General features: G+C 44.6%; 1 protein-coding gene across 1 annotated transcript in view; it reads right to left on the bottom strand.

The window, feature by feature from the left end:
* The window catches only part of ZNF30 (zinc finger protein 30), a 20,174-nt gene extending 8,020 nt beyond the window's left edge, over nt 1-12,154 (bottom strand). The window contains 4 exon segments of the mRNA XM_017847891.1: nt 5,442-5,537; nt 7,180-7,312; nt 9,174-9,246; nt 11,567-12,154. Coding sequence (XP_017703380.1) covers nt 5,442-5,537; nt 7,180-7,312; nt 9,174-9,182 — 238 coding nt within the window. The 5' untranslated portion in view covers nt 9,183-9,246; nt 11,567-12,154.
* Between the last annotated feature and the right edge of the window lie 3,229 nt (nt 12,155-15,383).

Genomic DNA, 15,383 nt, shown 5'->3' with positions numbered 1-15,383 from the left:
GGAGGGGAAGGGAGGGGAGGGGAGGGAAGAGGAGACACTGATAGGTAAGTTGCATGTGGACTGAGTGGAACTCTGTAAGTACCTGATGGGAACTCCATACTCTGAGCTTCCCTAAATGTAGAATCTCTTTTAAATGGCATGTCTTCTGTGGGGACCCTGGAAACCATGCCCATGGAATTGGTACGGGTACTGAGTTCTGTGAAATGCTTGTAACTTCTTTAAGTCGTGGCAGCTCGCAAACTCACCTGGTGTGTGTCTCGTCTATCTGTGCCTTACTTTTGGATGGCTATGCGAGTGTATCCCGCGTGAACCACTGTAAGGACACAGCCTGACAGAATAGGTGAGGCTGCCCTGCCGGCAAGCTGGGGTTCCTGCTGCGGAACAGATGGAGCCAAGACAACCACAGGCAGTCTTAGTCTGAATGCGCAGTTGAGCCTAAGATGAACCTCCGGTGGGCACTGCAGGTGAAATCGGTTTTTGTGTGTTTGAATCATATCCTTAATTCTTAGTACCTTCTGGAGTATTTAGGAATAAAGTCTTGCAATTGTACAACTTACTTAAATGGTACAGCAAAAAATGTTTGTATATACAGATATAGAGCACAGTGGTAAATTATTAAGGACTAGTGAATCTTGGTGAAGATTGTTAAGGAGTTTTTAACTCAGTTGGCAAAATGCAAAAAAAGTTCCCAAATTCAGACTTTTAAGAAGGGTATAATACTTCCAGATATTAAGCATTATAAAAAACAAAAAAGAAAATCCTCCAAGGAATATAAGGAGACTGGTAGGATACAAGGTGTATTGGTTTGAATAGTGTCCCCCAAAGTCCTGTCCACCCGGTACTTCAGAATGTGACCTTCTTTCTTTCTTTTCTTTTTTTCCGTCTCTTCAGAACCAAATGCCTTAAGAGGACTGCTGTGCTCATTCTTGGCACTGGCTTGTCTCCCATTCTGTTTTTACCAGACCAGTTAGGCTTTCACCCCTAGATGCCCCTGAAAATTTCCTTTAGCAAGGCTAAATATTGTGGTCAGACTGGGAGCCATGGCTCACACCTATAATCCCAGCACTTTGGGAGGCTGAGGTGGGCGGATCACCTGAGGTCAGGAGATTGAGACCAGCCTGGCCAACATGATGAAACCCCACCTCTACTAAAAATACAAAACTTAGCCAGGCATAGTGGCAGGCGCCTGTAATCCCAGCTACTCAAGAGGCTGAGGCAGGAGAATCACTTGAACTTTGGAGGCAGAGGTTGCAATGTGCCAAGATTGTGCCACTACACTCCAGCCTGGGCGACAAGAGTGGCACTCTGTCTTGAAAAAATATATATATATATTGTGGTCAATTCTCATCACTGCTTAGCTTAGTTCACTTTTCAGATGATCGTTCTTCTATCTTTTTTTTTTTCTTTTTTTCTTTTTAAGAGATGCAGTCTTGCTCTGTTGCCCAGGCTGGAATGCAGTGGTGTGATCATGGTTCACTGCAGCCTCAAACGCCTAGGCTCAAGCAGTTTTCCTGCATCAGCCTCATGAGTAGCTAGGATTACAGGGGCATGACTCTATGCCTGGCTAAGTTTTAAACTTTTTGTAGAGATGGGGGTCCTGCTATGTTGCCCAGGCTGGTCTCGAACTCCTGGCTTGAAGTGATTCCCCCTGCCTTGGCCTCCCAAAGTGTTGGGATTATAGGAATAAGCCACTGTGTCTGGCCTACTCTTCTATCTTGAAACACTTTCTTCATTTGTCTTTGGTGGCACCACTTTCTGGTTTTAATTCTACCTTAAAAGAGGCAGTCTCTTTTGCAGCCTCCTCTAGAAGACCTCTAAATGTTAAGAGTAGCCACTACTGGCTGGGTGCGGTAGCTCACGCCTGTAATCCCTGCACTTTGGGAGGCCAAGGCAGATGGATCACCTGAGGTCAGGAGTTCAAGACCAGCCTGGGCAACATGATGAAACCCCATCTCTACTAAAAATATAAAAAATTAGTAAGGCTTGGTGGCAGGCACCTGTAATCCCAGCTACTCAGGAGGCTGAGGCAGGAGAATCGCTTTAACCCAGGAGGTGGAGGTTGCAGTGAGCCGAGATCGCATCACTGCATTCTAGCCTGGGTGACAAGAGTGAAACTTCATCTCAAAAAAAAAAGAAAAAAAGAAAAAATAGTCACTACCTGCACTGACTCTCTAGGGGACCTCAGCCAGTGCCATGGCTTTAAATAGCAGCCAAATGCCAATGAATCCCAATTTTTGTTTTTATTTATTTATTTTGAGACAGGGTTTTTCTTTGTTGCCCAGGCTACAGTGCAGTGGTGATATCAGTGTGATCATAGCTCACTGCAGCCTTGACTTCCTGAGTTCAAGCCATCCTCCTGCCTCAGCCTCCCAAGTAGCTGGAACTACAGGTGTGTACCACCATACACGGCTAATTTGTACATTTTATGTAGAGATGGGATATCCCTATGTTGCCCAGGCTGGTCTCCAGCTCCTGGGCTCAAGTGATCCTCCCCACTTGGCCTCCCGAAGTGTTGGGATTCCAGGCATGAGCCACCAGGCACGGCTGCATCCCAAGTTCTCATGTGTAAGCCTAAACTCTCCCTGAGCTCCAGACTTGCATATTCCACAGCCCACTCGGCATCTTTGCTTGGATGAATAGTAGTCATCTCCAACTTAACATATGGAAAGCAGACACCTTTAGATCTGCCCTCCAACCTGCCCTTCCCTCTTTACCATCTCACATGACTGTACCCCCATTCAGCTGCTCAAGTCCAAACCTGTTGATCCTTCCTGATTTCCCTCTTCGCCTCCATATCCATTTACAATCCACCAATATGTTGTGGGTTTTACATTAAAAATGTATGATGAACACCCTGCCTTCTCACCACTGTCCACCACTAACATCCTAATCCAAACCACTCAGAACCCCAGCTTGCACTGCTCTTGCCCCCATTCAGATTACCCACTGCAAATACTTGCAGTAATTATCTAAAAACATAAACTAGGATGATGGTTGATAGGGTTTGGCTGTGTCCCCACCCAAATCGCATTTTGAACTGTAGCTCTCCTAATTTCCACGTGTTGTGGGAGGGATCTGGTGGGAGATAATTGAATCATGGGGGAGGTTTCCCCCATACTGTTCTCATGGTGGTGAATAAGTCTCATGAGATCTGATGGCTTTCTAAGGGGAAACCCCTGTCACTTGGTCCTCATTCTCTCTTGTCTGCTGCCATGTAAGACGTGCCTTTTGCCTTCCGCCATGATTGTGAGGCCTCCTCAGCCACATGGAACTGTGAGTCCATTAAACCTCTTTTTCTTTATAAATTACCCAGTCTCGGGTATATCTTTATCAGCAGCGTGAAAACGGACTACCACAATGGTGGAAGTGGTAGCATTGTTTTTGAATTTAAACAAATACCCCCATAAAAACAGAGCAAACAGGATAGCAAAACTGTTAAAAAAAAACAAAACAAAACTACAGATAACATATACAAAAAAACTACAGGAAGAGGTACCCTCAAAATGGCAAAATTCTAGCAGACAGAGACAAAATACTACAGCTAAGACTTGTGTGGTTAGGCATCTGTGCAGGAAAAAGCAGAGGGGGACAATGTGGGGTGTCTGACAGACCTGAGAACCCCAAAATAACCAGCAGGTGTCCATAAGCATAGCAGGCTGATTTGAGAAGAGCAGGTAAGACTGGGAGTGAGAATATGGGATGTCTGACAAAGTTTGAAGTGGCTAGAGGTGATTAATCAGGGAGGGAGAAAGGTGAGTGTGATTAGGTACAGGGCATAAGCCTTAAGGGAAGGTAAAAGAGTTTTCTCTCTTCATTTGGAGAATCCGGGTTGAAGGGTATATGAAAACTCTTAGTACAACTTTCCAACTTTTCTACAAGCCTGACATTATTTTATAAAAATTGTTTTTAAAATTTTTTATTTTACTTTAAGTTCTGGGATATGTGTGTAGAATGTGCAGGTTTGCTACATAGGTATACATGTGCCATGGTGGTTTGCTGCACCCACCCATCAACCCGTCATCTAGGTTTTAAGCCCTGCATGCATTATATATTTGTCCTAATACTCTCCCTCCCATTGTCCCCAGCCCCTGTAAAATGTTTTATCTTTTGACCAGAGTGATGGTTACAAAGGTATCTGCCTTATAATAACTCATCAAGCTATACATTTTGATATTGTTTTTCTGGTATCTGTTTCCTATTTAATAGAATTTTCCAAAATTCAAAAATTAGAAAAATGTAAATTAGGTCATAGTTTCTAGTTACATTAGAAAATAATCCAAATTCCCGGCCAGGCACGATGGCTCATGCCTGTAATCTCAGTACTTTGGGAGGCCAAGACAGGAGGATCACTTGAGCCCAGAAGTTCAAGACCAGCCTGAGCCACACAGTGAGACTCTGTCTCTACCGAAGATTAAAAAAATTAGCCAGGTGTGGTGGCATGTGCCTGTAGTCCCAGCTACTCAGGAGGCTGAGGCAGGAAAATGGCTTGAGCCCAGGAGGTCGAGGCCGCAGTGAGCTATGATTGCACCACTGTATGCCAGCCTAGGTGACAAAAGAAGACTGCCTCACTCAAAAACAAAACAAAACAAACAAATTCAAATTCCTGCTAGCATGCTAGCTTTTTTCTTCCTACTCTTCTCCCATTAATTCTGCCCGAGCCTACTTAGTGCTCCTGAAACACACAAAACTCGTTCCCACCCAAAGCATTCACATCTGCTATTCCCTCTGCTTGGCATGTCTTACATAATTACACGGCCTGAACTCTCACTTCTTGTTCCTGTCTCTGTTCAAATATTACTGTCTAAGAATATGGGAATAATCCAAATGCAAAAGAGGAGGTGAAAGCAGTGAAATTCAAAACGCACATGGAATAATGCACTGGGAATGTGACTAAGTCCGTAATAAACCGAGAGGGAAACAAGAGGTAGTGAGTATTTTTTTTTTTTTTTTTGAGACGGAGTCTCGCTCTGTCGCCCGGGCTGGAGTGCAGTGGCTTCATCTCAGCTCACTGCAAGCTCCGCCTCCCGGGTTTACGCCATTCTCCTGCCTCAGCCTCCCGAGTAGCTGGGACTACAGGCGCCCGCCACCTCGCCTGGCTAGTTTTGTTTTGTGTTTTTTAGTAGAGACAGGGTTTCACCGTGTTAGCCAGGACAGTCTCGATCTCCTGACCTCGTGATCCGCCTGTCTCAGCCTCCCAAAGTGCTGGGATTACAGGCTTGAGCCACTGCGCCCGGCCGTGAGTGAGTATTAAAATGGGTAATGAAGTTCCTTTGGAGAGGCTGGTGAGATTATCTCTTTCTTACCCAAGTCTCAGCCTTTTTCTACCCAGGCCGTAGGGCTTTGAAGGGAAACTTCCAAACATGGCAGAGATGCACCTCCGGCCTGACAGCTGGGCTGTTTCCAGCAACGATGGCCTCCCTACCTGCCATGCTCTTACTCACCTGTGCACCATCTTCTTTCATCTGTTCTCACTGTCACCTCAGGCTCTTTCCATTGTTCCAATAAGGCAATCACATGTGGTTTAGAAAGGGAATGTCCTGCTTATGAGATAAGAACGTGGAAAAGAAATAAAATATGAGTTCAAAAATACTTTCAGCTTTGGTTAAATTTGCCATAAATGAAAGGTCAAATGACAGTGACCTTTATATCTCAGAGATGAGAAGAGTAAGAGGATTCATAATTCCAGATAGGTAGAGAAAGGTTTTATTTATTTATTTATTTAGAGATGGAGTCTCACTCTGTCACCAGGCTGGAGTGCAGTGTGCGATCTCAGCTCACTGCAACCTCTGCCTCCCAGGTTCAAGGGATTTTGCTGCCTCAGCCTCCCGAGTAGCTGGGACTATAGGCATGTGCCACCACGCCCAGCTGATTTTTGTATTTTTAGTAGAGATGGGATTTCACCATGTTGGCCAGGATGGTCTCAATCTCTTGACCTTGTGATCCGCCCACCTTGGGCTCCCAAAGTGCTGGGATTACAGGCATGAACCACCACGCCCGGCTGAAAGGTTTTATTTTAAATGAAATCTATCTATCTATCTATTATAAACATAGATAAGTGTATACTTATTTATTTTTTGTGTCTTGATAAAAAACGGGGCCCAGTGGCTCATGCCTGTAATCCCAGCACTTTGGGAGGCCAGGGTGGGCAGATCACTTGAGGTCAAGAGTTCGAGACCAGCCTGGCCAACATGGTGAAGCCCTGTTTCTACCAAAAATACAAAAATTAGCTGGGTATGATGGTGTATGCTTGTAATCCCAGCTACTAGGGAGGCTGAGGCCAGAGAATTGCTTGAACCTGGGAGGTGGAGGTTGCAGTGAGCTGAGATCATTATACTCCACTCCAGCCTGGGCAACAGAGTGAGACTATGTCTCAAAAAGAAAAAAAAAAAAAAAAAAAAGTATGACATTGTGATTGAGAACACGGATTGTGGAACCTAAGTGCCTGGGTTCAAGTTTCTGCTACCGTCACCTATGGGCTGTGTGGTCTTGCATAACTCACTTAAATACACTGTGCTTTAGAATTCTCATCTAAAATGGTTAGCACCTATAGAGTGCTTGTAAGGATAAAAATCAGTTAATACAAATATATATTAATATAAAGAGCAGAGAACAGTGAACCAGCACACAGTAAGCACACTGTGTGTTACTAACATTATTATTGTTATTTTGCTAAGAGAAAAACAAAGTCTCCTTAGACATCTACATCTATAGGATATAGATTTGATTTGCATTTACTCTTAAATGCAAAGTTCAGAGATGATGAATTTTAACCACAAAATCAGATTATATTATACGAAATAAAATCAGGTAGCTCCAGTTTTAAATGATTTGTTTATCCAATCTGCCGGCATATAAGTTATATAGGCTCTTCAGATAGAACAAATCAAGACCCTTTGTCTAGCTGTTTTGCCTGCAAGGTGGGTCAGATTTTTACAGAACGTTCAGAGCAATTCAGAGTAAAAACATAATAGAAAACCTGGTCTCTTTTGTCAATGTTTTGCAATAAACAATCCAGAATTCTAATCCTGCCATTGGATCATTTCCAACCTAACAAAGCTCAAATGATTTCTCTGGCAACAAGAAGAAATTGTGTTCAGTTCTTAAGATAGCCCTAAAATCTATAATGGAGAAAGTATAACAGGGAGCAGATTCTCAAGTATTTGAGAAAGGTACACTTACCCATTGATATCAAGTTCCTATAGTTCTCCAACATCACATCTCTGTACAAGCCCCTCTGGGAACAGTCCAGACTCTCCCACTCCTGCTGGGAGAAGGCTATGGCCACATCCTCAAATGTCACTGATCCCTGAAACTGCAAACCCACATATTTCTGGTGAAATCAAAGAAAATGCTTTCAAGGTGAAAGGAGATGAAATAAACGTTTCGATGTAGTAAGGGAACAATAACAGGCTGGAAGCTTATAACATGGGAAGTGGATGAGCATAGTATCTGCATGTTCTAGAAGAATCCTGCTGCTATGGACAAAATGTCCTATATATTGTAGGATATCACAATACTCCATATCTGTGGTGAAATGGACAAAATAATCCTAGTTTCCCTTTTATGTAAAAGAGTATATACAAAGATATTGCCTGCTAGGTATCCAACTAAACAAATTCTCAAAAAGGATTAGTCTCTATATTACTCTCCCTTTAAGAGGAAGATAGCTATGATTTCTTTCTCCAACTGTAGAATAAAATCTGCCTTAGAAAATAGCCATGACACAAATTTGTTGAATAACTCCTCAAGCTTCAAGTTCATTATGTCAGACCATAAGTGTTTTTCCTTGTATTAAGAAACACTTTTTTCCATAGTGACATAAAAGTTATCTTGTGGATCTATATTGAGTTAGTAACTTTGTGAGGCTGAGGTGGGCAGATCACTTGAGGTCAGGACTTTGAGACCAGCCTGGCCTATGTGGTGAAACTTGTCTCTACTAAAAATACAAAAATTAGCTGGGCATTGTGGCAGATGCCTGTAATCCCAGCTACTTGGGAAGCTGAGGCAGGAGAATCACTTGAATCCAGGAGGTGGAGGTTGCAGTGAGTCGAAATTGTGCCACTGTACTCTAGCCTGGGTGACACAGCGAGACTGTCTCAAAAAAAAAAAAAAAAAAGTAATGATTTTATACTTATAAATGAAGATTGAACCAAATGCCTCAGGTTTCCCCAATTCTGGTAATTTGTTAATCTACTACTGACAATAATACACTTATAGTGTCACACAATATCCTTCACTTAATATTTTGACTGTTGTTTTTTTAAATTTTTTTGAGATAGAGTCTCACTGTGTTGCCCAGTGTGTAGTGCAGTGCTATGATCATAGCTCACGGCAACCTTGAACTCCTGGGGTCAAAGTATCTTTCTGTCTGAGGTTCCCAAGTAGTTAGGACTACAGGCAGGTGCCCCCATGCCTGGCTAATTAAAAAAAATTTTTTTGGTAGAGACAGGGTCTTGCTATGCTGCCTAGGCTGGTCTTGAACTCTTGGGCTCAAGTGATCCTCCCACCTTGGGCTCCCAAGGTCCTGGGTTTACAGGTGTGAGCCACTGCACCTGGCCATTTGGCTATTCTTGAGTTAGTGGATTAGGGTGAAAATGACTCAGAACCAAACGCATGTTGTCCAAGTCTGGCAGGTCCCATTCCATAATAAAATTGACGTAGTATCACTCTCGGGCATCCCAAGAAGAATCATATCAATGTTTCACGTCACAATCACATCCCCAATCAATCTTAAAAGCCTCAGAGAGCATGTTATCTCATCATATCGAGACCAATTAGTACAAAATTCCATCTTATCAGCTCTGTGGAAAACTTCAAATCTTCTGATGTGTGGCCAAATGAAGCCAACAGATCAAACTCATCAAACCACAGCTGGATGTAGGAAGCTCAAATACTTCTGCCATGGGACTTCAGTCCTTCACTGCTCTATCACAGCCTTTCAGCTAAGACTTACTATTTACCTGCTCAGTAATTTGCTCAATGAATTCAGGAACACCAATTAGAAACGAGGACCTTGTAAGGAGGAAACAATACTTTGACATCTTTCTGCCACACAGAAGGAATCAAGTAGGCAATTAGATGGTGCACTCTGATGCAGAATGCTTCAGATCAATTAAGGAAAATAGCCACATAATGTAAAAATCCCAATATTTCAAGAAGAAACACCAGCTTACGTGGGCCATGCTTTGAGAACTCGAAGAACTGATCAGTCTTCACTGGGGTTCCTCTATCTGAGAAGTTCAAACTCTAGAAAATCCAGAAAGAGGTAAAGGAGGCTTTAGTGTTCTCAATGACATACATTAATAAACCTTCTTGTCCCTCCATTTCAGCTTCCGAACTGTGCTACTAACACCCTCAAACAAAATGTGGAGAACAGCGGAATTCAAGCCCCAGTGAACTAAGCTGTACAGAGTTGGATGCAGAGGAGTGGCACTTCTTAAGGAAGGCAGAATCAGACACAAGCTTTCCCACTAGGCCCTCATTTTGGGAATGTTGATCTAGGTCTCAAATTGGGTTGCAGTCTTCTTTTGAACAGATTCTCCGCACTCCATTCCCACGTTCTAAGCCTAAGAAAGAGTCCACATCACCCAATCCAGAGCTTCTTTAATGGTGGCAGTATAAATCTGAGGTTGGTCAGGACATGGGAGATAGAGAACATAGGAGAAAATGATCAGGCAGTTACTAATACGGCTCCGTTTTCTCACCACTAAAATAGTAATAGGAATATCAGCTCCAACATGTGGTTGTCCTGAAGAATAAGAAAACCCACCCCCAGCCGGGCGCGGTGGCTCAAGCCTGTAATCCCAGCACTTTGGGAGGCCGAGACGGGCGGATCACAAGGTCAGGAGATCGAGACCATCCTGGCTAACACAGTGAAACCCCGTCTCTACTAAAAATACAAAAAACTAGCCGGGCAAGGTGGCGGGCGCCTGTAGTCCCAGCTACTTGGGAGGCTGAGGCAGGAGAATGGCGGGAACCCGGGAGGCGGAGCTTGCAGGTAGCTTAGATCCGGCCCCTGCACTCCAGCCTGGGCGATTCCGGCCTCAAAAAAAAAAAAACAAACCCACCCCAACTTCACAGAGTACTTGCTTAACATGAGTTAGCTCTTTTTTTTTTTTTTGGAGACGGAGTCTTGCCCTGTCACTCAGGGCTGGAGTGAGTGCAGTAGCGCCATCCTGGCTCACTGCAACCTCCGCCTCCCAGATTCATGCGATTCTCCTGCCTCTGCCTCCGTCCTGAGTAGCTGGGACTACAGGCGCAGTCACGCCCAGCTAATTTTTGTATTTTTAGTAGAGGGGGTTTCACCATGTTGGCCAGGATGGTCTACATCTCCTGACCTCGTGATCCGCCCGCCTCGGCCTCCCACAGTGCTGGAATTACAGGCGAGAGCCACAGCGTGGGGTCGAGTTAACTCTTATTATGGTAGTTCCCTCTTTTTCACAGGGGGGAGATACACTCAAAGATCCTCAGTAGATGTCTGACCGAACCCCATATATACTAGGCTTTTTCTTATACATACACACCTATGATTACGTTTAATTTATAAATTAGGCATCATAAGGGATTTTTTCTTTTTTGTTGTTGTTGTTGTTTTGTGACAGGGTCTCGCTCTTGTTGCCCAGGCTGGAATGCAGTAGTGTGATTTCGGTTCACTGCAACCTCCACCTCTTGGGAGCCTCCCGAGTAGCTGGGATTACAGGGGCCTGCCAATACGCCTGGCTAATTTTTGTATTTTTAGTAGAGACAGGGTTTTGCCATGTTGGCCAGGGTGGTCTCGAACTCCTGACTGCATTGGAGTTATTACATAAACATTATACAACCTTTATTTCATTTTAATTAAAGAAACACTTTGTTTCCACTTATTTATGTATCTATTTTTTTTTTAGAGACAGGGCCTTGCTTTGTCGCCCAGGCTGGATTGCAGTGGCGTCATCTCCACACACTGCAACCTCCACTGACTCCCAGTTTCAAGCACTTCTCCCACCTCCGCCTCTCAAGTAGCTGTGACTACACGCGCGCGCCACCACACTTGGCTAATTTTTACATTTTTAGCAGAGACGGGGTTTCACCACTTTGCCCTGTTGCTGGTCTCGAACTCCTGAGCTCAGGCAATCTACCCGCCTCAGCTTCCCAAAGTGCTGGGATTACAGGCATGAGCCGTGCCACCCGACCTGTTTCCACTTTTTACTTAAAACGTGTTTCTCTGGCATGCTTTCTTTTAATTCTAACTAAAAAATTAAGAGCAACTCTTCTTTAAAAACAAACAAAAAACCAACAGAAAAGATTCTCTGATGTTTAAATTTCCTCTGTCCCCTAGCAGCTAGAGAGAGAACTACTGCTGTGGGATAATGCAAAATTGAAGAACCTTAAGAAAAGCCTGGGTCCTATTTCTGTGCAATATGGAGATTGACGGAAATGTTTACAGCTGTCATCTTCTTCTCCTTTCTTACATAATTTTGTCATTAGGAAAGTAATCTGCACAACAGATCTTTTGAAGTCCTTTTCCCTGCACTGATAATTTTCAGATGATATTGCTCTCATTTTTAAAAAAGGTGTAAATACTTACAAAGTTTTTTCCAAACAAGAAGAGGCTTCCTGGCACTCCCATTTCTTCCCGCTGCATGCACAAGGTATCATATCTATCGTTTCCTTTTTAAACTGAGACTTGAAGAGTCTTTTGCTCCTTTACATAAATCAATTACAGTGATTTTATCCAAAATAGTAACAAATATTAATAGCTCAGATTCGCATGGAGGCCATGCACCCAGTCTTCGCGGGTGCACACCGGCCCTGTCCCACACACCCTCCCTTTCCCTGCCTCTCCCGCATTCGCGGGCCCGAGATCCTCTCCCGGTCCATCCAACGCTCACGCATGTCTCAGTTAAGGTTCCGCGCCGACCCAGGTCTGCAGAACTTCCGGTGCTAACTGTGTTCCTTTGCAGAAATTCAGGTTGCCCTGCGGGGCTGCTCTAACCTCTGAGCCGGGGGCTGACTTCTACCTCGCAAAACTCCTAAGGTCGCTGCCGGGTCAACGACCACAATGAACTGGCGAGGAGGTAGAGGTTGAGGTCGTTCCAGGGGCCGCTGAGAAATGTAGTTTCAGGCTACATTGGCCGGATCGCAGTATCCTGTGGGAAATGTAGTCCGGAGCCGTCACACCGCCGAGCATGCGCGGCGCAGTCCACAAGGCCTCCCACCGGCACCCGGAGACTTCTGGGCGCTCCCGTCCGGCTGAGGGTGCGCAGGCGTAGGCGCTCGCAGAGCGGGAAGCTTGTAGACCTCCAAGCTGGGTGATTTTGGGGAGTCGGGGGGCGACTGACACCTGAGGCCCGAAGTAGGTGGCCAGCTTCTTAGAGGGCCAACCCAGGGCAGTAACATACCAGGTCAGAAAAGCAAAACAAAACAAAAAATGATAAAGTATACCAAAATATGTTATTACTTTAACGCAAAAATATGAAAACTAGGTGTTTGAAATTATCTTTCCATACTGTTTGCTTTTCGCTACAGAAATACTATTATTTAACAGAACATTAATACGATTAATAGTGGCAATTTGACTAATCACGTGTGAGAAAAATATATTTCTGTTCTCTGATACAGAAATTTTAAGTTTCTATTAAATATTTAAATTTTCTGGGTTCTATCTAAGATGCTAAATGTAAGACCTTTTAAAAGGAGAATGTAAATAAGACTAATCAAACAGACATTAACTATATGTAAAAGACATTTATCTTTCTGTCCCATCATACGTTTAGAAGATATTTACCCTTTCTGGTTCCTTTTCCAGTAATACTTCTCTGTATTATTTGCCTGTAGCCTTTATGGCATTCTTCTTTTGGTTTATATAATGCTAAAACTGAATACAGGCAAACGTGAAATTCACCTTGACTGTCAGCTCCGATTTTTGTTTGTTTGCTTTGTTTATGTTTTGTTTTGAGACAGGGTCTCCCTCTGTTGCTCAGACTGGAATGCAGTGGCGCGATCTCGATCTCGGCTCACTGTAATCTCCCCCTCCCAGGTTCAAGTGATTCTCCCACCTCAGCCTCCAGAGTAGCTGGGACTACAGGCGCGCGCCACTATACCTGGCTAATTTATATATATATTTTTGTAGAGATGGGGTTTTGCCATCTTGCCCAGGCTAGTCTCGAACTCCTGGGCTCCAGCGATCCACCCGCCTCGGCCTCCCAAAGTGCTGGGATGACAGGGTGAGCCACCGCGGCCAGCTGAGCTCTGTTCTTATTAAGCCCACATTACAGTGATTCCTGGTGTCAGTCCAGGGTGATGACATTGATACTGAAGTGAGGAAGGGGAGTGCCGGGGAGGGAAGGGCGGGGTCCCTTTAAATGATACGGAAGTGGGGAAGGGAAGTGCTGGGTACAGGAGGGTGTGGTCCCTGGCTAGGGTTCTACCCCTGGCCCTGTGCCCACTGACCTAGGTGAGGACAGGCATTTTTGTTTTCCTGCCCAAATTTTGCATTTCCCAAGACCGCCCTGGCCTGCCACGCCCCCATCCTGTTCCCGCCCCCATCCGGTATGTATAAATACTCCGAGACCCTAGGAAGCAGACACACATGCCGCTGGACATCGAGAGGAACGTGTTGGCGGAAGAAGACATGACAGACGCTGGCACGCGGGCAGGCCACCCACCAGAAGGACGCAGAGTTTGGCTGGGGCAGTCGGAGGAGAGCAGGTGCTGCGGAGCAGCCCGACTCCAGGGGAAAACCATCTCCCTTCTGGCTCCCCTAACTGTTGAGAGCTACTTCCACTCAAAACCCTGCAGTCATCCTCCAAGCCCATGTGTGATCTGATTCTTCTGGTACACCAAGACAGGAACCCCGGGATACAGAAAGCCCTCTGTCCTTGCGATGAGGCAGAGATCTAATTGAGCTAACATAAACCGCCTGCGGACGGCTAAACTAAAAGGGCACCCTGTAACACGCCCACTGGGGCTTCAGCTGTAAACATTCACCCCTAGACACTGCCATGGGGTCGCAGCCCCACAGCCCACCCGTCTGTATATTCCCCTGGAGGTTTGAGCAGCGGGGCACTGAAGAAGCAAGCCACACCCCTGTCGCACGCCTTGCCAGGAGGACAAGGGAACTTTTCCGTTATCAACATCAACCTAAATAACCTCGCAACAAAAGTATTTGACTGTGAATAGTTAGGATTTTCCCTACCAGCAGTAGCAGGTTTTTAGCCTTATTGGAATTCGTTTCTAGCTCTGCAAAAATGTTCACTCACTTTGTAACTCCAGGCTTTTTTGGTAGAGCAGCTGTTTGTTGACCAGTGGCGTCGCCTCTGTAAGTTCACCATGTAGGCTATTCATGTCTAAAGGGTCCATCATTTTCAAACCTTCTGAAACTCATTGGATATCTGTCATAATGTCTGAAGACAAATATTTCATTAACAAATAAGAAGGTGATAGACCTGGAGTGAGAATCCAGCCAGTTCATGTCAATCGTAGACAACTTTGCAAGATCCTGTGATTCCTGAACCAGCTGTGGTCACTGATCACTTCTGTCCTGGAGGAAGTAGAGACGTTCAAGACAAATAAGGACTCATCTATTCCCTTGATTAAAGGACTTTTCATAGGGGATCCATTAGGGGCCAAATTATGTACACTGTGCTGTCTGAGATGGGGATGTGTAAATAGCCATCAAAATGTCATCTGGGCAGAAATTTGTGAGGATAAATTTATGTTCAGGAGTGAGGGGTGAATACAATAGAAATTTATATTTTGCAGAGGGGAATGTGGGTTCCATGGTGGGTAGAAATACAATAGATTACTAGAATACTTAGAATCTCAAAGAAATGTTTAAATTACAGGTTTTTTTGAGAAAATTTTTGAAATGATTTATTCAAAAAGTGCCCCTCAAATACCAAGTGCCCACTCCATAGGTGACAGCTAAGGATCACAGTCTTACTGCTATGCCCTTGTGTTTTGAGTGAAGACTTGCATGACTATAGTAAGGTTCTAGTTGTTTAATCGTTGAGGGTAATCAGAGACTGTAATTTTCCACTGGATGCTAAGATTCCATCTCAATGTCTGCTTGCCTGTGAACCCAACTTGTGATAGAGTTAAATTAATTTGATGTTATCAAATATTTGGCTGAATTTTTAAAGCAAGCAATCTACGTATGTTAGTAAAGAAAGTATCAAGCCAGGCGCCATGGCTCACGCCTGTAATCCCAGCACTTTGGGAGGCCGAGGCGAGCAGATCACGAGATCAGGAGATCGAGATTATCCTGGCTAACATGGTGAAACCCCATCTCTACTAAAAGTACAAAAAATTAGCCAGGCGTGGTGGCGGTGACCTGTAGTCCCAGCTACTCGGGAGGCTGAGGCAGGAGAATGGCATGAACCCGGGAGGCAGAGGTTGCAGTG

The sequence above is a fragment of the Rhinopithecus bieti genome, unplaced genomic scaffold, assembly GCF_001698545.2.
Source record: "Rhinopithecus bieti isolate Rb0 unplaced genomic scaffold, ASM169854v2 scaffold_30337, whole genome shotgun sequence".
NCBI classification, from domain to species: Eukaryota; Metazoa; Chordata; class Mammalia; order Primates; family Cercopithecidae; genus Rhinopithecus; species Rhinopithecus bieti.
Note: the sequence above shows the minus strand (reverse complement) of the source record. Positions and strands in the feature narration are given on the sequence as shown.